Below are 24,955 nucleotides of genomic sequence, written 5' to 3' on the forward strand. Positions count from 1 at the left end.
GCCTGAAGTCCTCACGCACACCCAGCCTGGGGTCCCTGCAGTAGTCCCCCAGCTAGGCGCCTGCGGCACGCATGCTCATGCCCAGGGCTGGCATCAGGACAGAGCGGGTAAGTGTTATGGAGAGGGTCCACCCTCCAAACTGTGCAGGGGATGAGGGCAGAGGTGGCAAGCCGGATTTATTCTCAGCTGCCACCAGTAGTGGGTGACGGGTGGGAAGCAAGGCCTCTTGGCGTCAGGCTCTGCTGCCACCAGCATGGTGACCGTGTGCTCCCCAGGCAGGGTCAGCACCCTGCAGGAGCCTCCCGATGGCCTCACGGTCAGTGTCCTCTGGGGCAAGGACACATTACGTGTGTGGTGGAGGGAAGAAGGGGACAGCATCAGTCACTCCTGCCCAAAGCCCTCGGTCTCCTCAATGGCATACAGCAGCTTCTCCTTCAGCTGTTCATAGCTCTTGTATGGGGGGAGGTCCAGGCGGTTGAAACTGGAGAGAGGAGAGGGCAACAGTTGGCATGTGGCAGGTCAGGTCTCTAACAGGCTGGGAGGGGGCCGCCATCATTCACTGTCAGGTGGGCTGGACTCTGGCTCAAACACGCTCACTGGCTAGCCAGCTATGGGCCAGGGTCCAGGGGTTCAGCTACACTGGGTCCTAACCGCTGTAGGCTCCTGGATTATAGAAGGTCAAGGAGCCTGGGAGGGGACAGGTCACCTGGGGTGATGAGGGTGCAATGCTCAGTCCACTCAAGCAGAAGGGCGTCAATATATAATGCCTGGTACAACTGTAAGTGCTTAACTGTTGCAGAGACTCCCAAAAGGGGTGAGGGAATCTCTCACATCTTGGCTCCTCCTCCCACCCAACATCCTGGAGCCACACAACAGTCCTGGAGTCGGGGCCCCACGCAGTCTTGCCCAGGGGACCACCCCTGCAGCTCATCCAGACGAGGGTGCCAGGGCCCTCCCACTACTCCCAGCATGCTCACCATGTGTGGCTTCTGGGCAGCCAGGTTTCCTTGCCAACCTTATCAATGCAAAATTTCTGTGGCCCATTGCTACCTGTTAGCAAAGAAACATACCAGCAATGTCATCCATGTGCTCTCCTAGAGCAGTGACTCCACTCACAGCCAAGCTAGGCACAGCCCTGCGGGGCATCCCACCCCCCATGAACAGGCTGATGGGGGATGAGGGGAACCCATCCCCAATCCTAGGTCACCACCAGGGCAAGGGGAAACATACCAATAAGTTCTGCAAACCCGCCCACAGGCAGGCGGCAGGTGCCAGTGACAAACTGTAGCAACCGGATTCTTTTCTCATTGTCCATCTCCTTCACCACCTACAACCAATAAGCCACAGCCAGTGAGTGGCTGTCTGGGCCCAGCGCTCGGCTCTGCCATGCACCCAGTCTACCATTCCCCAAGCCCACAAAAAGACGCACATGTACAGTTAGCACAGAAACACTCCGCTCATTCTTCCTCCTGTATGGACACGGAACTTCCCAACAAAGCCCGCGTATGTGAAGAGCTCAGTTCACTCTGTCCTGGGCACTAAGCGCATGCAGTTGTCCCAAAGCCGCTCACCCACCTGCCAGAACCACTGGATCTGCCTGCTGTTCTTGGTGTAGTGCCGGTAGATGGTGTTCTTCTGCCAGTCGCTCATGTCTATCTCCTGCATGCCGCACAGCATCAGCTGCGGAGGGCGAGCGTGTCACAACCCCGTGCCGGCGTCCCCACCAAGGGGGCCTCCGCCAGCCAGCCAACCAAGACACCTCCCACCACGGCCCCACAGCAAATGAAACGGTCCTCAACATTTTCAACTTTTTGCTGAAAGCTGTAATGATAGAGATTACAGTGAGTTCTCATTTTCTTGGACAAGGACCCCCTCAAAAGGAGGGACCACGGAGAGGGTGCTGAGCACCCAAACCAAACCATCTGCCCTGTTGCCTCCTGTTCTCATCAAGCAGGGTGGGTGGTTAACTGGTGAGGTTCATGGGTGCACAGTGCAGGTCAATGAGCAGTGTTAGCCCAGGAATAGGGAAGCAGAGCCCCCACCATTCTGGGCACTCACCTCCAGCTCTTTCTCATCAAAGTATCGCAGCCACTCCAGGGGAGCCACCTCATTGAAGCCATCCAGGAAGGCTTTGGTCTGCTCCTCCACACCACGGGTGAAGCGCCAGTCAGTCAGCAGCCTAAGAGACCAGAGACAGAACAGCCCAAGTCGGTGCAGACCCACGCCCGCTGCTCAGGTGCAGCTGCTTACCTGCGCGACTGTTCTTACAGAGACCAGGGGCTAGCTGAGAGTCAGCTTCTAGGACACCAGACACGGAGGGGTCACCTTGACACCTCAAAACTAGCCTATCAATGGCTAAGCAGAATGTGGTACACACATGAAGCAATACTATTCTGCCCCAGAGGAAGTAAAGTGCTGATGCTCCACTAGGTGGATGAACACTAAATGAAACAACAGGCTCTGCTAACGAGAATCTGTCAGTCTTAGGCCATCAGTTCTAAGAAATGGACCACTCAAATGCAACTAAAAAGACAAAAATGAAAATCAGGTTCATCAACCGTACGAAATGTACCACACAAACGAGTGTGAGAGAGAGAGAAAGAAAGAGAAAGAGAGAGAGAGAGAAAGAGTGTGTGAGTGTGTGTGTGTGTGTGTGTGTGTGTGTGTGTGTGTTAAGTTCCGGGAAATTTTTCTATAAAACTAAAATTGTTAAAGAGATCAGGAGATAAAATCTTATTTAAAAAAATAAGAGAGCAAAAATAGTCATAAAAGGATAAATGTGTGATCTCACTTATGTGAAATAACCAAATACACAGAAGTCAGTGGTCAGTGGTAGTTACCAGGGACAGAAATGGAGGAACGTGGGGTCCATCGGGGGACATCTGGCTTAGAAGACACTGAGTGTATGCTAGTGGTGGTGAAATTGATTGGAAAGGATAGTGAGAACGGTTGTACTGGAAGAATGTCATCAATGCTTCCAAGCTGTATACATGGGAATCTGTGAGCCGGTGTATGTTTTGTTATGTTTATTTTCACAATAAAAACAAAAGGCATCACGGTGGCATGGACCTACGGGAGTCTTTCAAATCACCACCCGTGCCATGCCCACCACCCCATCCACCTCTGCGGTCACCATCACTGACTACATTTCCGAGACATAGAAGTACGGAGATTGAAGGCTCAACTGAGGAACCTGGGGGTGTGCTTGGGAGAACCCACACGCAGATGCGCGTGAAATAAATTTAAGTACGCAGAAACGTTTCCATTTAGTTAGGAAAAGAAGGTGGAGGCATCTAAGTTGTATGTCTCTCCAGAGAAATTCAGCTGGCAGTCTGAAGTCCCCATGTGGGGAAGAGAGTGAGGAAGAGCAACCAAGAGCTGGGAACAAGGCGCCCTGGGCTCTGGCTCATCAGGCAGCTGGATGGTGCCTGAGAAACTATGAGCTACACGTAGACCTTCTCCCGTCAGGTCCCCAGACATAAACATAGGAAACCCCTTCTCTCTGACCCACTGTGTCTCCTGCTATCCATTCTCCCTGTGCCCCACCTCACACTGCCGTGGAGGAGGTGCACCCCAGCAGTGAGACTTACATGATGTACTCTTCTTTGTTTTCCTCTGTGACACGGATGCTCTCACCCCCTTCCTTCAGTTCATGGGTTGTCACCTTGCCCAGGATCTCCATGTCCTGGATGAAGTACAGCTCAAGGCCACATTCTTCTAGGTTGTTTTCTCTAGAGATGGGGGAGGAGGAGGAGGGATGATACCTTTCTTAGAAGGGTCTTCCCTAAATCCTGCTCCATTACCTACTTTTCATACCCATGATAACACTCAAGGGCTCAGAGGTGGACAAGAATCCTGAACAATGGCTGGGAGATCTTTCTGATGCAAGTAGAGCACTCTGTGCTGCCCACAGGGGCACCTAAGAGCAACTCATCTACACACAAGCAGGTCCCAAGGCTGAATGGAGCTTAGAGGTCCACTCCGACAGAGAGAAGGACGCCATCGTGTCCCCTCCTCAGGCAGAGAACTTCCTCCTCCAGCTACCAGACACAGGAGGACTCACTTGATCCAGACGATAGAGTTGTAGAATTCAGGATCGATGGACTCCAAGTCTTTCAGGGTGGGTCTCTTGTTGAGCATCCGCTTGTAGAAAGGGAGGGTGAAGCCAGTGTCAATGAACTTCCCATGGTACAGGGCCTGAAGAACAAAGAGACACAGCAAAGGTCCAAGGCAGGCTCTAGGATACTCTGAGTCAAAGCCCAGGTGCTGTGACCTGCCTTCCTTCCAGAGAGGACTTTAGCATCTGGGAACTTTAGGGGGCTACAAGGGAGGGTCCGGAAAATGGAAAACACTCTTTGGTCCTGCCTTGGACCCTAAATGGACTCATCCCATCCTCAGATCAAGGGACCGAGCTGAGCCCATCGGCTCAAGAACACAAGTCCGGCTCCTGTCTGCCCAGGATGCCCAAAGCCAGCCCTGGCTGCTTGTGCTCACAGAAGACCCGTGGTTCAGATCCGCTCCAGGTGGCAGCCCTGACTCACTGGCTCTCAGAGCAGGAGGCAGAGGCAGCCAAAAATAATGCAGACACCATAGACAGTGAGAGCTGGCGAGCCAGGGTGAGTAATAGTCTGGGGTTTATTAGTTTGTTCTATTGGTTGCTAGGCTGGGTGGGTCTCTGGACCTGGGAAGAATGTGCCCACTTCCTAAGCCGAGCACCTTGGCCAAGAACTTGCAGATGACAGGGAAGGGACAGGCTCTTGAGGGCCTGCGGGTCCTCCTTAGAGGGGTACAGGGCAGAGCACTCAAGAAGTCAGAAGAAAGCAAGGCCAAAACAACACAGAGGCCATCCAAACCACCAAACATGGCAGCTGGACTGTAAAGGCACCATGGGCTCCACCCTCTCCATCCTGGTTCCCCACACTCACCAGGCTCTTCACATAGATACACGTGATAAGATTCCCCACCTCCACAGTCACACGGAAACCCCATTCTTGGGTAAATACAGATACTAGGCCCCTCTCCACCACACTCCTGCATTCTGACGGATGCCTCCTTCACCCTGGTCTACTAGGCCTCTGTTCTAAGCAGGTGTTGCTTCCAAATCCTTCCAGAAAGCTGCATGGTCTCAATCAGACAGTTCCAAGCATGCCCACCAGCAGGCATGTAACAGATGGTGGCTGTCCCCAGATGGGCAGCAGGCATGTGGTGATGGTTTCACTCAGTCCCATCACCCAGGACACACCTAATTCGAAATGGAGCGCTGTGGCCAGGGACCCCTGGGTGTGCCCGTGACAAGCCCCACACAACTCAAAACAAAGAGGTCCTTCCAACAGCTCTGGGGTGATCACTGAGAAAGCTCCAGTTTTCCTAGCCTTCTGCGGTTTTAGATTAGGAGTTCTCCGAGGATAAGGTGAGCATCAATTTGAGGGGTGGCTGTTTATGCCAGTGAAGCTCACTGCATACACAGGGTCTGGCTTCCTCAGCTGCCACCCTTCCAGGAAGTCTTGGAGAAAGTGTGGATCCCTTGGTAACCCCATGCACAGTTCTCCTGGGGAGGGAAGAGGAAGGACAAACAGCCCTCTTACCATAGCAATGAAGCGACCAATGAAGCGGAAGTAAGTGAGGTGGTCGGGGTTAATGGAGGAGGCAGGGTTGATCTGCAGACAGTAATTGTTCTTCCCGGCATATTCAAATAAACAATACATGGGGTTGAGCACCTCGTGGGACAGGAGAAAGAACCACTCCCTGGGAGGGAAGAGAGAGAAAACAGGGGTGAGGACCCCTCGCAGCACACCTGCACAAAGGCCTGGGCTCCTCAGCCTCCAGTTCTCAGGTAGTCTGGACACAACATGTCCTGGGGGGCTGTGCCCCCAGATCATCTCAGTAGCTGGGCTAATCTGTATTAATAGGTGGTCAGCAAGGTGGGGCTAGATCGAGGGCGAACCAGAATGACAAGGGCATGTGACAATGATGCTCAAGGAAGCCTGCCTGTATGGCACCAGATGGTACAGATGTGTGATTTTACAGACTTCTGGACACATAACAGTGCTTCTAATAGTAAAGCAGCTCCTTGCACCCGGGGCCACAATGCAGAGTTGTGTAGGCTGAGCACTGCACAAGAAAGAGCCCTCAGTAGCAATATCATAGACAGGAACGTTTATTCAATAACTTTCCTGCATGTGGTCCACAAGCTCTTTTTCTGACAAAAATTGGGATATTGTGCCCACTTGCCAGCAGATGGAAGTTTCTTGTAAGAAGGGTACCAGGTGCCAAACCTAGATATCACAAAACTGCTTCCACTGAGCCCAAGTGGGCAGCATAATATGAGTGAACAGTAACACTGCTGTAAGTCCTGACCCTTGAAAACTCTAACCATGCACCCTGCACCGGCGGCACCTTCCCTTCCCTCATCCCAAGCCCCAGCACCGTGCCCTTTCCCATACGTCCACGCATGCAGCTAAACTAACACCCACGGCTCGGCAGCTCGGTGCACCATAGGGACGAGCCTCATGGCTTCAGCTAGAGCAGCAGGGGGCACCCCAGGGGCCAGGCCCTGCTGTGGGCTGTCTGTGGCTGGCAGACGCGGCGTCCTTCGATGCAGAGGGTGCCCCAGTATCCTGTCCGTGGTTCTACCCTGTGGTAGAACAGCATGACGTAACCTACCATAGGGTAAAACCACTGGCAGGACACAGAGAGAGAGACACACACCAGAAGCCCACCAAGCAGAGCCTGGAGAGAAAGTCACCATGGGGGTAAAGAACAATCAATGCACAGGGGCCGCAGCCAGCAGACAGAGAACAGAGCCAGTTAACCCGACACCAAGCGAGAGGACACCCCAGACCGGGAGAAGTACTGGGCAGACAGTCACCATAGGCCTCGGCTCGTCTCCTCTCTGCCAGGCCTGCTGCCCCGTTCAAGGCAACAATTCTCCAGGGCTGGTCACGCTCTTAGCTGGACTGAGGGGCAGGCAAGATGGTGCTCTGGAGCCTTTTGTAGGGTTACGTCAGTTTTAACTTCACTGACCTGTGCTCATGGCATGTAACCTAGCCCTGACCAAGGCCCGAGTAACGTTAGGTATACACGCTGAGCTGCTCTGACCTGGCACGTCTGGTACTGAAGCGGAGAGGTGATTACAGGGGTTGGTAAAAAAGCCTTCGTCCCATGCCCTTCCCTTGGGAACCCAGTGTGCCCATGATTCATTAACTAACAGGTCCAGCAGGGGACCGGGACACTGCTCCAGCACAGACTGTTAAGTGTTCTGGAGCAGGGGCAGCAGGGGGCGTTGAACAAGAAGGGGGCAGCTTTCTGGTGGTGGCCTTTCTCGGGCACTAGGCTCACCTGGCAATGCCGCCATAGTCCAGGCCCTCCTCACCACGCATGATGATGTACAGCCGGCGACGCAGGTCGTAGGGCTTCATGTTCATGATCTGAGGAGACAGCACCCCATGGGCTGCCTGGCACCCTCCCATCCACTGCAGGCTGGGGGCAGGGGGCAGGACAGGTGAGGAACCACAGGGCTCTAAGATCTGCTATCCAGAAGACACAGGTCACCAAGGCCCAGCCCTCAGAAGCTGTGCAGAGTCTAACAAGCCAGATAGAGAGAAGATGGGGACATGGCAAGAGGGCTTTTGCTTTCTCGCTTACCTGCTGGAAAGAATCCTCAAAGAGTGTCTGCCTGGAAACGCTGATCTTCACGTGGCTCGGCAAGGCATTGGACTGCAAAGAACCGAAAAAACACACCCCAGCAGGACCTTAGGTGACGCCCAGGTGTACAAACAGGCACTGCCATCAGCCCAGGTCTGGAGCCAGAGAGTGTGGTCCCCTAACACAAGCTGGCCCCCGGATCCCACCTTCGCTTAAAGTAGATCGAGACAGCCTGAGTGAGTGAGCGGTCCTGACATGAGCCTCGGACACCCCAGCCCCTGCTGCTCAGCGGGACAAACGCGCTGGGACAGTTTAATCATCCCTTCTGCCAGGGTGGCCACAGAAGGAGGACTCACGTGGCAGAGGAAGCGGAACTGGTGATACTTCCAGCGAAAACTTCGGTCATAGGCACCAGGGGAACCTTGCTTTGTCCTGAGGAGAGCAGAAATGTTCTAGAATCTGAGTAACTCAAAAGTCAGCTATTTATTTTTGTAAGCCCTGAGGAAAGCTGATGCTTTGTTAACTTAAGGATGAGGAGAGTAAGGCATCAAAGAAAGGAAGGGTCTGCCTTTAAGAGGCTCTGCAGAGGCACCTTTTGAAAGGTAAAAAAGAAACCTGGAAAGCCAGATCTCTTGCTTTCAGAGGGGCTCTGGTGGTGGAATAACGAACTGTGCTGCTAACTCAAAGTTTGAATCCACAAGCAGCTCAACAGGAGAAAGATGGGAATTCTCCTCCTGTGAAATGTATGGCTTGTGAAAATCTGCTGTACAGTCAGCTATGAGTTGTTTCTGACTCAGGACAAGGAGTTTGAGAGGTTTTGAGTTTCCTTCCCAAACAACAAACCATGCCCGTAGGTCTGGCCACTAGAGGGAGCAAAGAGCAGCAGAAAACACGTACAGGCAAGTCACCCCAAAGCCTGGCCTCCTCAGCCTCCGGGCCCCAGGGTGGAACAAATTGTGCTAACACACACTGAGGCTGCCCATGCAAAGTCCTTACCCAGACTCAAACCCCGGGCGAGGATCCTTGAAGGTGGTGGTGCGCGTATTGTGGTCCACAAAGTACCGCACGCCTTCGCTGGTGTACTTCATCTCCCACCCTGGGGGCAGAGCTGGCTCCTGGATCATGCTGGAAACACAGGGGGAAAGGGATAAGGACGGCGAGGGAACCCACAGTGCCCGGCAGGATCTCTTTTTTCAGTGAGGCTCTATGGGGCCCACATGCCCAGCACGTCTCCAGGGGTAAGTTCGTTTCTATAGCACCCGGCCCTGGTGGACAGCACTGGCCTGAGTGGGCCACTCAGTCTTTTGGAGATCAGATAAAGGGTGGCCTCAACATGAATAAAAACTAGCAGTCCACCCATTGTCCACCAGGGAGGCCAAATTATGAAGCAGGTTTCAAGCCCTGGTGGATCCACATTGTATCGTAAGGGTCTAGGGACACTTGCCCAAGGCTCCAGGTCCCTGAACCTCAGCCCTGGAAGACAGAAGCCACCGGAGGCCACCTCCAGCCCTCCTGGTAGCCGCATTCTTACCCTTGGGTCCGAGGGTCCTCCCATTGGGTAGTGCGGGTATTGTGGTTCACGTAATACACCCGTCCATTGTCCTGCCTCTTCTCTGTGGGAGGAAGTCAAGAACAGTCAGATGGACCCACTTGTGACATGTGTCCTTTCCCCTGCCCGCCCTCCACCTTATGGGGCTGGATTTCTGCTGCAGACTTCACCTGTGAGCGACAGCTGACCAATGAAAGTCACCTTGCTCACACTGGTCAGTGGGGGAAAGAACAAAGAGAAGGCAGAGGGGTGGTCGACACATGTTCAATGTAAGAACAAGGGCTGTCTTTGGTGGTTGTGTGAGTTGGAGGGAGGGGGTGGCAGTACCGAGGGGGAGCTGCCAGGCTGAACCCAGGCAGTAATTACATCCAGCTGTGTGCAAACCGGAGGCACAGCCACCGCCCACAGCCCACCCCACCCCAGGCTGTCACTGCCTTGTCCTGTAGTCAGAGCACACCCCGGTGCCTCTGTCGCGTACGGCTCTACAGCACTCTGATCAACACTGACCACCGGGTCCGAGGACCTTCCCTGCTCTTCTGTTTGAAGCTGGTTTTATTCCAAAACTCATAGCACAGCCTCTAGGCTATAAATGTCCCGACTGCTGGGTGGTGGACACGGACGGGGCTCGCTCATTCTTCCACTGAGTGGGAGCTCTGGATAGACACATGTCAGGATCCAGGCATACACATTCTGTCTCCTCGGGATCCTTCAATCCCTTGCATTTAGCTGGCTCACTGCCGACGGCCCTGGGATTACTGGGGCAGGTCTGAATCCGGGAATGTCCAGACTTCAGCTGGTGACAATATGCTCTGAGAGGGGTTGGGAGGGTAGCCCACCAGCTCCCAGGGAAGCGGAGAGACAAAGCCAAGGGCAGGCTCTGAGCCCAAAGGGGCCCATTCCCAAGAAGCTCCTGGGCCTTCAAGCCTGTTCCTGACCTGAAAACACAGGGCACTAAGGGCATCCCCTCCTTTACAAAGATGGTGAAACCAAAGAATAAGAGTCATCTTTCTAGAAGCTACCATAAGAACAGAAGCTACAAGAAGCTAGAGAGAACTGGGAAAACACCTCCTGCCCTCAAAAATTAGGCTGCAATGTCCAGGCTATCAACCCAGGTTCTTGGCTTACCTCTGACTTCCTGCTTTACCTGGTAGGAGATATCTGAGGCATTTCAAATATAGAGTCGAAAGGAAAAGAGGAACCTCAGTGGACTTTGAGTTATGAAGGTCTATGCAACTGTCCCACAGAAGGAAGACTCCCACAAGGTCTCAGGGCAGGAGGGCTGCTCCCCACAAACATGAGTGCTTGGAATGACAGCCCAGGCCCACCCAATTGTCTGAGGTCTGTCCCTCCTTCCTGCCACTGCCTGCTATGTGGCTCAAGGAACAATCCCACTGCGTGCAACACCATCATTTAGGGACTAGGACAGCCTTCGGTGAGCAGCTGGCATCCTTGTTTTAGGAGGAAACAGATCTGAGAGGAGCTTGTCTAGTAGCCAGCATCACAGCTGCTGAGGAGCAGATGTGGGTCTAAGCTGACATCCTGACTCAGTGGCCCATCGCAAGGAGGATACCTCTGAGGGCAGAAAGGGACCAGGAGTGACGAGAAAGAGGAACAGCTGGTGGCTCCGAGAGCTGGCTCCCGAGAACACAGCCCACGTTTGGTGTTGCTGCTCTTTCTGTTCACTCTTAACCATCCCTGGGGAGGACCCCTGCACAGCCCTGGGGAGGCCAACACAGAGCCCCAGAGGCTCTGTGATTGAGAAGGTGACAGGCACCTAGCTTCCTCCTCCACCGCCTCTTATTTTCCCGTCTTTACAACCCTCCTGCCTGTGGCTCAGCATTCAGTAGAACTGAGTCAGAAAGAAACACGTTTGGCTGGGCTATACTGCTTGCGTCTGCCGAGCCACAAATAAACTCTGGTCCCAGGTCCTGGGCCATGGTTTCTGCTGGCGATTAGATCTTGCTTAAGCTGATGAGTTCTGTACTACCTAGAGAGAGACCTTGGGGGCTAATCCTCTTTCATTTCAGTTCCTTCCAATGACTTTTTACTGGCTCAGGGAGTGAAACAGATCATCTGCATGCACCTGGGACTCCCTACTGGAAAGTCAAGAAACATGTGGAAGTGGCATTAACTGCTCTCTCCCACCAGACGGACTAAAAGGCTCCTACTGAAAGCCCTGGAATGCAGGGATAATTCACTAAGTGATACTCTGTGAGTCCTAGGGACATGATGCAGCCTCTTTAATTACTGTCGGGGAGTAGTTTCTGCATGAAGAGGACCCTGTTCAAATGCTGGAAGGTTTTCCAGGCCCAGCATTTTTACTTTTACTGTCACTGTCCGCTCCCTAAGCGCACAGCTCTCTGGCCTTGTCAGCGAGAGCAGCTCCTCCAAATTTAATCTCACCAGTGAATACCACTAAATCAGTATTTACTGTCTTCATGGTCTGACACATAAATGACTCCCTGCACATGCCAATGTAACTGCCCTCTTTACAGTGGACAGATTTTTGCAGAACTGACATAGGCCTTGGCCCAGCTTAGAGTCCCACCACCTCTAAGGAACCATTTGGCACAGTCACTGCTCCCCGTAATCTCTCCCAAATCCTGCACATGCAGCCACTAGCTCAACAATGATAAATCCTAGCAAAGACTGGGAGAGGGGGCAGCTCCTGACGGCAACGAGAAGAACTCAGCATGAGCCATCAGCACAACATCACATTAGTGACCAGGGACATGCGCTTCACTGGGTCACCACCCAACACTCTCAACTCTCATCCTCTGTTTCTTTCCTACCTTTCACAAACAGAAAGGTCAAAATTAGGCTGAAGTCTCCCACCACCTGAGCTGCAAAGAAAGGTTAGTTACAGCAACCGAAGCTTCCCACCTTGCAGTCATAGACTTGAAACGGATACTCTGGGAATGAGTTTAAGTGTCTTAGTTGGCGTTAAGAGGGTTTCCTGAGCACGCGCACATTGCAGCTCAGGCGCTGAACTCAACAGTATCATCGCTGCTCAGGGCCTACTCACATGGAGTCCCTGGCTTATGCCGGGTGAACACAACAAGGCACAGGACAGCGCCTTTCCAACCTCCCCGCTCCATCACCTGTTCCAGTTCAGTTCTCAATGAGCATCCTCAGAGAAAGGGCCAGGGAGCCTTGAAGAGGGAGGCCGGGGGACAGGAGAGAGGAAAGTGCCCAGGAGAGGAGGGCAGCACTAAGCGGGACAGTACTTACCCCAGCCAGGAGGGAGGGGACCCAGCGGGTCATGGTCAGTCGAAGTGCTCGAAGACTAAACATGAGAAATACAGCAGAATACAGTTTGGAGAGAAGGGGGAAAAAAGCCTTTAGTTAAAAATGAATGGATAAATAGAAACAAAAATGGCAACGCCTTATTTCCACATCTTAGCACTTGGTAGAGGGCACAGAGGGCCTTAGGTGGCATCTACTACCCTCAAAATATAAAATAAAAAAAAAATGAAAGACCAAAAAAGCCCCTGGACCCTGAAAGCCCTGTGGGTTGTAGGAGAGGGTGGCAGGTGGGGGAGGCAGAGGGTGCAGGGCAGTGGGGCTGCAAGCTGGTCAGGCAGGGCCAGCCTGGGAGCAAGACTTCCCAGCGCCTCTGCCCAGCTCCCGCTCACGGCGGCCAAGACAACTGAAATCGCCACCACCTCCAACTTTCTCCAAGAACCACACACGGGAGGGGAAAAAATATCGCAGGCCTTTCCAATGAAATCATTCCCACAAGCCCTGCCCACGCCCAGAGCTTCCTGGCTGGGGCCTGGCCTTCCTCCCTCCACCTCCCTTCTCGGGGAGCTGGGAGAGGCTGGGGTGTGCGACTCCACCAGACTGAGGGGGCATTCATGCCCCTCCCCCCTCCCGGCCTCCCCCAGGAATGTTTTCCTTCCCCTCACAAAGCACCTTTCTTCTCCGGCCTAAACCTGAGGCTGCTCAGTGTTCTGTGTTTGCCTTCCTGGAAGGCTGGGGTGGGAGAGTGAGAGAAGGGGAGCAGGGAGAAAGTAGGGGGACTGACTCCAGGACTTCAGGGTCACTGTTTACGTTAGCAGGCTCCCACCCTGCCTCCTTCTGCTGTGAGGTCTCAGGGGGCTGGCTGCCATGGACGAAGGCTTCTCATATCCTGCAGGGAAGGGGGTGCTGTCAGACACTTCTCGGGGTTACATAAAACAAGTATTGTTCCACTCTCGCGTCCCCTCTTTCTTCTTGTTTGAAGCTGTTTTCTTTCACTTACTAAAATTTAATCGTCGTATTAGAGGATCAGGTTCTCTAGGCAGACTGCAGGCTGCCTGGCTGGCCCCGTCTGGGGGCGATGGAGCCACACGCGGTCAGTGGGATGAATGGGGCTCAGTCTCAGCTTGAGAAAACATTGGGAAAAGGCAACTGCCGGTGGACCCCCTTTCACACCCTCCCTCCGCCCCCAGCTCTAAGGACAGAGAAACTTTCTTTCCAAGGTGGTAGCGCAGGCTCCTCTCCCAAGCGAAGTCCAACAAAGACGTTTAAGTTTGGAAACCAAGGGCTCCTTGGCGGGATAGAGGCCCCTCTCGGCACAGGACCCAGGACCTACGCAGAATTAAAACTGCCCAGAGGTGGGCTGGGGTGCATTTCCACCAGTCACAAGGGCATGCTTCAATCTCGGGCCAAACGATTCCGATTCATCTGAACACAATCTCCCCAAAGCCATAAGGGTTTTTTTAAGGTGGGTGGGGTGGGGAGGATCCCAAAAAGTCTCCAACTCCATGCTGTAGTCCACACATAAGAACGGTGGCTATAAAGGTGTCTGGGCAACAGAAGAAAAATAACTACAGATGTGCAAACACATGTAGTACAGATAATGAAACCAAATAGGACACAACTGGTAAGTACTGAGAGGCAGCCACACCCTGGCAAGATGAAGAGCCACAGAAAAGGCCATTGATTAAAGACCTTAGGGGCTGCAGCATTCGGCGCGATGCTGTGCAGCTCTGCAGCTTTATTCAGAATGAGTAGGTAAGCTCCCAGAGCGCACTCAGTGGGTTCTGAAAGGTGTTCAAGGGACTGACACTCATTATCTGCCCAAGATCACAAATAGACCAAGAGCTCTTGCGTGACTGTTTCCATCGCCAGCAATTAACTGGGAACAAAAGATATTTATCAGGATTGTCTTAAGCTTTGCTCTCTTTTGAAATACCCCAAACTTTATATGGAGTTGCCTGTCTCTGATTAACGGGAGCTCTGGTGAGTGGTCTGCAGGGAGTTTCACTGCTGAACCAAAGGCCACACCTCGCTGGTGGCTCAAATCCACCAGTGGCTCCGAAGGAGAAAGACAATTTCCTCCTGCGCAGTTTACAGCTCAGACACCCGCTAAGGGTCAGCTATGAGTCAGTTCCAACTTGATGACAATGAGTTGAGATCTTTGCTTAAAGGAATCCTGGTGGTGTAACAGTTTAAGTGCTCAGTTGCTAACAAGAACATTGGGTGTTCAAAACCAACCAGCAGCTCCAGAAGAGAGAAACCTGGCAGCCTCCACCTGAAAAGATTGCAGCCAATGAAACTCTACTCCTGGCCATTCTACAGCCAAGAAAACTGGTTCTATTCTGTCACTTGGGGTCACTAAGAGTCAAAAAGCAACCCGAACACCTAATAACAATATCTTTTGCTAAATCGGCTCTTTAAAAAGCTTTCCCCTCCCACCTGCGATTCTCCCATTCTCATTCGATTTAATGCCCTGCTCACAACCTGTCAGAGGAAAGAGATGTGAGGAAGAGAGAGAGACTTACAAACGTACGCAACTGGAACTAGAAGAAGCTGACAATCATTAATTTTGCTTAACAGAGTCAAAGTGAAGCACTAGAATGGACACAGCAGTTTGAAAAGAGCCAAAAGGAGGAATGTGAACAGAAGCCAAGGAGAAAAAAAAACTGAGACCTACATAACACGGCCAGAAAAACCCAACCCCAAATACCTCACACCTCTAATGAGCAAGCCAGTTGCCTTTCTCTTCTTCTACTTCATTTCCCCTTAATAAGATAAATCCCCCAAAGTGTTGCCTGGACACAGCTGGAAAAGTAGAGAAAGGAGTGTGTACAGGTGGAGGGAGATGGCATCACAAGTGAGCTTGTGGGATGTGGAGATGGCTCTGAGAGACAAGATGGTTTTCTGAGAACAGAGGGGAACACTGGAGTAGGTTTTCTCAGTAACAGGGCCCAGGCTGGGAGATGTAGGGTGCAGGCCAAGAGCCAGGGAGATCATGTGAGTCCACATCCCTCAGGGACTAAGCACAAAGTTCCAGTAATATTTTAAGATGCAAACTCAGAAATAAAGAATGCCTAGCAAATACAGCCAAAGGCAAGAAAGACTCTGGGAAGGACAAAAGGGTTATATATAGTGGGGAAAGTGGACTCTTTTCTTAAGGATGAACTAAGAAACTGAACAAAACCCAGGTAGTTAAGGAGCCATGCCAAGGTGGAAGGCAAGTGGCCCATTCCTGGGCAGCATGACTGGATTCCACAAATTGGAGCTGCCGAGATATTTGCTTCCGTGGGACAGACACCAGCTACCTCCTTCAGTCACAGAGGAGGAAGAAAGAAGGTCAAGGAAGAGCGGCCACAGCAAAACTCAGCTGTGCAAGGGGCCCTATCACAATAGCACGATGTCCTTGGCCAGGCTAGGCCCCACTCAAGAGAACACAGCCGGAAGGAAAAGTGAAACAGAATGAACATCAACCTCAAGATGAGCATGGTGGTCACAAGCAGTGGAGGCAGAACCGGACATTAGCAAAAGGAAATGTGTCCATACTAAACAGAACAATTATTTAGAGAGACTAAGAAGGCATGTGTTGAGGCCGACTGCAGAAAGGAATTGTGGGAGAGACTCTCACCTGGGATCCCCTTGGTGGCCATTTCTGTTTCGTGTTCTCTGCAGAGTCGCAAAGAAGAACAAGGTCTCCGTTAAGCCCAGTAAGAGCAAGAGGGGGAGTAGCTGCCATAGTATCAGCTCTTAAGTCTTCCGAGTCAAAGCCTGGGCCAGAGCCAAACCCCAAAATAACTATATGAAAGCAACCCTTCTTACTTGTAACCAGGACATGGCACCACAGCAAACAAGAGGAGAAAACCAAATCCAGGGGGGAGGAAAAATCAACAGAGAGACATTGAGAGCAGACTGGAAAAAAAGATTTCTAGCACTTTTTCAATATGAGTCTTGTTTCTTCCAGAAAACGGTGGCCCTCACCTCCATCCAGGACCCTCTGGAATCCTCATACCGGCCAAGAGAACCATCTTTGTGTTCTTAGAAAGGAATTTGTCTAGCATTTAATTCTCACTTCTGGGGACCCTTTGAGTCAATGTTACCTCTATAGATAATGTTGCTAACATGAGAGAGGCAAGCAAGAGGAACAAATGTTCCACAAGCACACACAAGTTCCAGAATCTTCCCTTTTACACACTAACCATTCCAATCAACCTACAGAACCTGCCCAGTACATGGTGAGGTGGGGGAGGGTGGGATATTCCTTTAGTGACTTTATGGCTTTTAATTCGAGAAATTGGTCAAGCAGGGAGACAAAACCATGTGGAATGCTTAAAATATGTCTCTGTCTCTAAGTCAAGAGGCAGGAAGAATGATGCCCAGACAATTTCAGTTTCACAATCATAACCACCCAAAAAGAAAATGGCAGATCACGTCCATGGGGCCCAGCTCAAGAGGCACGATCTTGGAAATACAAGGAGTGATTAGATTCCATCCACGTCTAAACCATGCCCAAACAGGAGGACTGGACTCATGAGATGGAAAGGCTGGCAAAAGAGGAAACACAGTGCTTCCCTGGGTAAGATGACCACGGCCTGGACTGTAGATAGGCATTATAAGAGTTGCCCTAAAAAAATAAATAAATAAATAAAAAATTTAAAAAAAAAAAGTTGCCCTTTCTGCTCATCTTTACCCAAGAAACTCCAGTTCTGCAGTTTTCTCACTATATAATGAGCAATAGCACCTCCATGGACAGAAGATGGGACAGAAGAGCCAAAAGAGATGTTTGTGGTGTAGACTAGTAATGAATACTACTTAATTCAAAAGGATTAAAGATTTTTCTGACCTAGAGCCATATCCAACTTAGAAATGGTTTGTGGGTGAAAGCTAATTTAAAATAGAAATTCACAGTCATTTCAAAATTTGTTTTAAATAGATGGGATGGTTAAAATTCATGGTGCCACTCAAAAAATTCCCCTTGTGAAATAGAGGCTTTCCTATACTAATAATTTATACTACAGGTGTCATCTTTATTATTTAAGATTGTTGTTGTTGTTGTTATGTGCCGTCGAGTCGTTTGCGACTCATAGCGACCCCATGTACAACAGCCCTAAACCGTGCTGCTCTATCCTGTGCCAATCTCATTGCCTCTGACACACCCATCCTGAGTACCCCAGTCACTGAATCAATCCACCCCATAGAGGGTCTTCCCCGTCTTCCCCTCCTACGCTGTCCCTCCACTCTACCCAGCATGATGTCCCTCTCCAAAGACCTGTCTCTCCTTACAACATGTCCAAAGTATGTCAGACGAAGCCCCAGAATCCTTGCCTCCACAGAGAAAATCCAATCAGAGTTTAAACTGAGAATCCCCTCTCCTGCCTGAAAGGCCAAGGAGAGGCTCTCCCAGCTCCAGGTCCCCAGTGGAACTTCTAGAGGGATTGAGACTCAAAAAAAGAGGGGCTGGGAGGGCTCCTAATGTGACACAGTCTAGGTGATGGATGATTAACTGGGTACCAGGGCATCCTGGATTCTGAACTAGGAAATGTGAATGTGATTCTGAATGTAAACACCATAGAGCTTCTGAGCTGGTAAAGTGATGAAGGGGCAGTACCATTTGACAACAACCCCAACCAGGAAAGAAAACAATTCAGGTGGGAAAGAGAAAAGGCAAAGCAACTAGCAGAAGGTTGACGTAAATGAGAGCTCACGACTTTTTCCTATAAAGGGCAAGTCAGTGTCTCTTTTAGGCTTTGTGGGCCATTTGGTCTGTTTGACTACTCAAATCTGCACAAGAAGCCACAATGACCAAGTGTCCCAATGGATGTTTCTCAATAAAACTTTATTTATACAACCAGGATAGTCTGCCAAGTTGTGCTTCCAATCCAAAGGCAACCAGTTCAAACCCACCAGCTACTCTGTAGGAGAAAGATGAGCAGAGTCTCCTCCCAATCAATTTATAGCCTCTAAAAATTCCCTGAGGAGTTAGATTTTAGTTGATTCCAAATCTCCACAATGACTTTGAGTTTTTTCAGTTTTCAGGTCCAATAAACGAACTTTATGGTCCCTCCTATCCTTGAAAATTTAGCAGATAATAAAGATCAGTAGAAGAATGAAAGTGATGCAAAGAGAAGGATGTGGGTGACTGCTCTGCTTTGGAAAGGTGAGGTATGGGAGAAGTCAGAGCTGACCAAGACATTTCAGCTCAAGGTAGATGGGCTGGAATGTGGGGGCCAGAAGAGAAAGCCACTTTTGAAAAAAAGATGTTGAAGTTTGTTCCAGACATGTTGATTCCTTAAACAGAGTCTGGACCTTGAGTTACTAGATCAGAAACACAGGAATCTGAGGAATTTCGCTGTGACGGGTAAAATGTCCAGGGTCAGAGCACTGACGTTTCCAGCCACCTTTTTCTCTGCTCCCTGAGGGGATGTAGGAGCTGTTCCTGGGGGCTGTGAGGTTCTGCCCTCTCACCTGGTAGAGGAATCTTTGGCTGAAGTGCTGCATGGCCCCCTGGAGCTGATTCCGCTGTGACTGCCACTGCTCATAGTTGCGCACATACTCCGCTGTAGGGCGCTGCCAGGTGGTGGTCCTAGTGTTGTGGTCCACATAGTAAAACCTGCCGCGGGGATCCGTACGCTTTTCCCAGCTGGAAACATGAAACTCAAAGTTAACATGATGACCACCATGTCCTCAAACTCTAGAGAAAGCTCAAGATGATTGGCAAGGAAGAACCAAGGGAGCACAAAGTTTGGCAGAAAATGTAGCAACTTGGCTACCTGAGGAAGGCACATCCAGGCAGACCCCAATCATAGAGGAAAGAGCTTAAGTGATCATAGCAGACAACGGTGGCTGCCACACAGCAACCCATCTCTCCTGGCTCCCAAGGCCCATGTAAGAGTCTCTGAGGTTCTAAGGAAGTTGGCTCCATCTCCACCTCCAGAGCTGAACTGTTGACTAGACTAGGGGTGGGCATGAGACTGATGCTGGACCAATCAGCGAATCTAGGACTTATTCTAAGAACTCTGGGAAAATGGTCTGTCATCCCTGCTGGATATGGCTGAGGAGAGATGTCGTCCGTCCTGAATGCCACGGGCTCCCATCCTCGGTCCAAATGCAAGGAAGGAGTTGCATTTCCAACCCAAAGGCACGTAATTCAAATGCACCAACTGTTCTGTAGGAGAAAGATGAGCGAACTCCTTCTGTGCAATTTACTGCCTCTGAAAACCTGCTGGAGGGTCATCTATGAGTTGGTTCTGACACATGGGATAAAACAACAACATAATGGATAGCAGAGCAAAAACACGGGAGAAAGTTAGACCTCTAGGGATACTGCTGAGTCACTAGATCACGTTTCAACTGAAACCATGATCAACATCTACAATGTTCAGTTATATGAGCCAGTAACTTCCTACATTATTTGGACTGAATTAGATACATTTTTTTTGTTGTTGTTGTTATCTGCAACTGAAATTATCCTGATAAAAAGTTCCAGTAAAAACAGGTTGAGTAATTATGAGTAGTTGGGCCCCCAAACCAGCAGGACTGCCACATGACCATCAGTGGTGAAGCAGCCTTTCCCAGATCCTAAACACCCACAGCCACTGTAGGCCTAGGACAGGAAGTAAATCCTCTCAGCTGCCCTTGGTAGGTGCAGAAGAAGTAATGAAAAGCAGGTAAGAAAAGGAACTTTCCAACATGACCTAAGTGTTCTATATCTTGATAGAGTACAAGTTTCATGAGAGTATGCATTTGTCAAAACTTAGCAACATGTACAATGGAGATGTGGCATCAGACTGTGGGTATAAGTCAACTAAAAGACAAAACCCAAAGCGGAATCTCACCAAGTCTCCTGGTCTAACTACTAGCTTACAGGAAAAGGAAAGGATCGAGAGGGATGTTACATAACACCACAGGTCACCATCAGCCATATTCAGAATATGACAACTTCTATAAAACATATATTCAGATCCTTCAACAAATAAATGGTTTCGGGGAAAAAATAAGAAAAGGAGAATGAAGAAAGAGCTTATGGATTGAGAGAGGCTTGGAGAGATTTATTAGCTAAATGCAATTTGTTGACTTTGGGTTTGGATCTGATTCAAACAAAGTAAGTATAAAAAAAACACATTAGACACAATTGGTGAAAACATAGATCGGGTACAACATAATGGCAAGTTAACACTGTTAATCTGGGGACTGGGATAATTGTATTGTGGTTTCATTTAAAAAAAAACTAACAAAACACTTCATCCATTAGCCATATGCTAGAGACATATATATGATGTACTCACAGGTCAAAGGATATGATGTGTCTGGGATTTACTTTAAAATACACAAGGCACTCCACCCAAAAGTGGGCGGTGTAATGAAACAAAATGTTATTAATTGCTAAAACCAGAGGGAAGTTACAAAGGCATCATTGTTCTTAACCTGAGTGTATGCTTGAAATTTTCTATTTTAAATTTGAGAAAGTAAGGAAAAAATACAACTGAGAAAACTAGAATTAACACTGCGTAAATGAACACTATAGATATGATAAATGAATGACTGTGTTAAAGAATCTTTGTTTTCTAATTATGTTCTCATTTCATCATCTCTGAAGTGCTCTTAAGTTACTTGGCCTCTGGGCCTCAGTATGGGATCTTCTATTTTCTGGGTTAGCCACCCACCTGACCTTTCGGCCAACTCTTCCATGACCTTTTAGCAACTCTACAACTCTTGAGTTTCTGTTTCTATAGCAAGCAGCACACAGCCTTAGTATGGATTCAGTGGGTAGACTGCCTTACATTCAGCATCTGCTGTCACATATGATTCAGCAAAACCAAAGCTCTCTTTCAAAACTTTGGTCTTTTTCCACCAGGCTACCTCATGTGGAAGACTGAAGAAATGATGCATTTGAATTATGGTGTTAATAAAGAATATTGACTATACCATAGACTGCCAAAAGAATAAACAAATCTGTCCTGGAAGAGGTATACCCCAGAAGGCTCCTTAGAAGGATGGTGAGTCTTCTCATAGACTATGAGATCATATCAGAAGGACCAGTCCTTGGCGACATCATGTTGGTAAAATATAACGTTAGCAAAAATGAGGAAGACCTTTAATGAATTGGATTAATACACTGGCTCCAAAAACGAATTCAAACGATGAGCTCAAACACAGTAACATTTAGGAGTCCTAACTGGGCAGTGTTCTGTTATACACAGGATCCCTACATATGAGGCAAAACCAACTGGATGGGGCCTAAGACCACCACCAGCCTATGTCAAGTATCTTTTCAGAATAAAATGTTACCATGTTTCCCAACTGGAATCCCTTTCTGATATCTATGCTTCCTGGGTCTTTCCTCTCGTTGTCTCCCTGTTACTATGGGTGTGTCTGGGTCACCTCATGCCTCCACTACTACAACAGTCTCTGAACTTCCCTATTCCAATGCAGCCCAGTCCACAGTAGCAATCAATTAGGTTGATCTCTTACGTGATGGTCTCGAGCAAAATCTTCAACGGACTCCCCTATGCCCTCAAGTAATACCCTTTACACTCTGAACCTTCCAACTTTATAATCACTCCTCTAAAGCGGTAATTTCTTTTTAATATCTATCAAGTAAATCAGGTGTACATAGCTTTTGAAAGTTAAGCAGGACTGTAGAGGTTATGTAAATCAGTGGTCTCTCTTGCTTTACCTCTCCCGCATTGCTAATTCTTGCTCTCCAAAGGCAATCACTTTAGACCTCAATTGCTTCTAATACCTAGGTCCATTTTGAAACAATGTGTTTATTGCATTACATCTCGATATTTTGCCATGTTCAGTTACAATGGACTTTCCACTACCAAAGATGAAGATTTAATTCCTGGATTCCACCCCCATCACAAATGCTGCTGTCTCTTCCCCTCAGACTCTCAAGAAATATATAATTTTCAAAAAATCATTAAAGGTATGCCTCATTTTACTGCACTTCACAGACAAAATGGATTGTTTAGGGTAGTGCTTTTACATTTTCTTTTTTTTTTACATAAACATTTTTGCAAACTGAAGACACATGGCAACCTTCTGTTAAGTCAGTCCATCAGCGCTGTTTTTCCAAGAGTACATGTGCACTACAAGCCTCCGTGTCACGTTTGGGTAATTCGCACAATATTTCAACCTTTTTCTTAATGTTACTGAACATAGATGTAACATAATGTTACTTAAGAGACTACATTATAGTGCAAATAGAACTTTTATATGCATCAGGAAACCAAAATATGTGTGTGACTTGCTTTATTGCCATATTCGCTTTATTGGGGTGGTCTGGGACTGAACCCAAAATATCTCTAAGGTATTCCTGTACTCAGTTTCTCTTAGGACTGTGAGGATAGTATTCACAGCTGGGCCGTACAGAATAATGTAAACACACTGCCTTTCTTATATATAACTTCCTTATTCATTTTCTTTTTCTCTTGCAATAAGATATCCGTGTTCTGTTTTCTTGGTTTTGAAGAACATATCTTCAGTGCACTCTCAGAGAGATTCTCTGACAGGTGGCCACTGAGTCTCATTTAAGTCTTGGTGGTATCTTTCCTGGCACCTTTCATCTAATGCAGCCTGCTGTCTTCTGAGTCTGCTCACATTATTGTCTTGACTCATGTTCCCTCATCTCCCGCTTGGAAACTCCCTGGCCCACTCTGGAGTTGAATCCTGGAGTCCTGTGTTCCACATCTTCTTGTTTAGTTTCCTCCTGTCTGCTGGAATACATCATCTAATAGTGACTGAAAAAGGGTGCATCTAAAGTTAATTTTGGAAACTGTGGATACCCGAACATGTCTTCATTTCTACCCTCACACTTGAGCATTAAGATAACTACACACTGAAATTAAGGTGGGGGATTTTTTTCTCTCAGAATTTTGAAGTTTTTATTCCACTGATGCTATTGAGAAGAAGAACATTCTGATTCTTGATCCTTTATATTAAAGTAACCTGTTTTGGTTTGAGTTTTTTACCTTCTGAAAACATCTGAGACAGTCTCTTAGTATTCTGACATCCCCTTACACGGTGCCTTGAGATGTGTCTTTTCTCATTCGCCGGCTGGGTACTTTGTGGCCCCTTTCAATCTAGACACTATATCCTTTAGGTACAGAAATGTTTTCTCATTTCTTTGATTTTCCTATCCTCTATTTCTCTTTTCTCTCTAGCACTACTACTCATATATTTAAACTCCTGGACCAATGTTCCTCATATTCTTATCTTCAACTTTATCTTCCAACTCTTCTATGCATTTCCCCCCCTATTGTCTCCTGTTCCTGCCATGCAGACATCCTATTTTCTCCATAATCACTGAGATTATTAACCATCATTTGTTCTTACTTTTTGAATTATTTCTTCCACTCCATATTATTATTTTTTTTTTGCCATGTTCTTATCCTTCCTGTCTGCTGATCCTCGGCTGTTCATTCCCATTTTAAATTGAGTTGTTAAGAGCTGCTTACAGGGTCATGAGCTTGTGTAAGGGTGATGAAATAATTTTGAAATGGACAGTGGTGATAATTGCACAAGACAGTTAACGGAACTGATGCCACCGAATTGTGCATGTAAAAATGGTTAATGTTGTAAATGCTGCAATCCAAAAGCACACGGTTCGAGGCCACTAGCTGTTCCGTGGGAGAAGTATGGGCAATCTCCTCCCATGCAATTAACTGCCTCTGAAAACCAGCCAGAGTGTCAGCTATGGGTTGGTTCTGACTCTATGACACACACAACAACAACACAACATTAAAATAAGAATTAAAGGTGGAAAATGAACCACAATGCTCACAATGCTGATGGAATGTTCTGCGTATCTGTGTGGCTAGGTGGGGCTAGCAGCCTGGTGGTATCAATGTAAATGATCAGATAGAGGCTTTGCTTTTCATGAGAAGATTCCCAGATATCTCAAACTGATCCCTAAAACTGGTCATTTTTCACAGCAAAACAAGTCTCTGTCTTTAGCTTAGGGATGGCATTTTTACAGAACTCAATTTTATAAATATTGTTGGTCTCCTCAGGGGCATCTCAGGATCTGCGCATCTCATGGTTCCCACACACATTTCAAATAGCTCTTCAGGATTTTAGTCCCATTCTATACTGACCTGCTGTCGCCAATCACTGTGGCCTTTCACAGTCCGAGGTGCATAGCAGTCAGTTTTCTGGGGGAGACCTCATATTGAGGGCTTCTGCCAGCTCTGCCATTTGCCTCTCAACAATTCATTAACAACTCTCATAGCTTCCTTCTCGCCATCCATTATCACTGATGTTTACAGGTTGTTGTTTGCTTCTTTCATTTGATTTTTTTTTTTATGGTGAGAAAAATTTATTCTATTTAGAATTAGCCCGCTGGACTCAGTTTAGATGATCCCAATTTTGCTGGCAACATCCAAAGCGTCATAATCAGGAGCAAGTCGAACATAGGCCTTCTTCTCTCCATCAGGCCTAATCAAAGTGTTGACCTTGGCCACATCAATGTCATAGAGCGTCTTTACAGCTTGTTTAATTTGGTGCTTATTGGCCTTGACATCC

The 24,955-nt window shown here is 48.7% G+C and overlaps 1 protein-coding gene across 1 annotated transcript in view; it reads right to left on the bottom strand.

Annotated features, from left to right (window-relative positions):
• Positions 1-381: 381 nt before the first annotated feature.
• The window catches only part of WWP2 (WW domain containing E3 ubiquitin protein ligase 2), a 150,114-nt gene continuing 125,540 nt past the window's right edge, over positions 382-24,955 (bottom strand). Inside the window, exons 10-24 of the mRNA XM_006878647.1 lie at positions 18,896-19,070; positions 12,425-12,479; positions 9,176-9,257; positions 8,641-8,769; positions 8,001-8,076; positions 7,645-7,716; positions 7,339-7,427; positions 5,586-5,745; positions 4,064-4,197; positions 3,591-3,731; positions 2,059-2,179; positions 1,576-1,680; positions 1,231-1,327; positions 978-1,050; positions 382-481 (exon numbers count right to left, since the gene is read on the bottom strand). Coding sequence (XP_006878709.1) covers positions 382-481; positions 978-1,050; positions 1,231-1,327; positions 1,576-1,680; positions 2,059-2,179; positions 3,591-3,731; positions 4,064-4,197; positions 5,586-5,745; positions 7,339-7,427; positions 7,645-7,716; positions 8,001-8,076; positions 8,641-8,769; positions 9,176-9,257; positions 12,425-12,479; positions 18,896-19,070 — 1,609 coding nt within the window. The remainder of the gene's footprint in view (positions 482-977; positions 1,051-1,230; positions 1,328-1,575; positions 1,681-2,058; positions 2,180-3,590; positions 3,732-4,063; positions 4,198-5,585; positions 5,746-7,338; positions 7,428-7,644; positions 7,717-8,000; positions 8,077-8,640; positions 8,770-9,175; positions 9,258-12,424; positions 12,480-18,895; positions 19,071-24,955) is intronic.

This window comes from Elephantulus edwardii, unplaced genomic scaffold (genome assembly GCF_000299155.1).
Source record: "Elephantulus edwardii isolate Elephantulus edwardi_28Jun2011 unplaced genomic scaffold, EleEdw1.0 scaffold00001, whole genome shotgun sequence".
In the NCBI taxonomy this organism is placed as follows: Eukaryota; Metazoa; Chordata; class Mammalia; order Macroscelidea; family Macroscelididae; genus Elephantulus; species Elephantulus edwardii.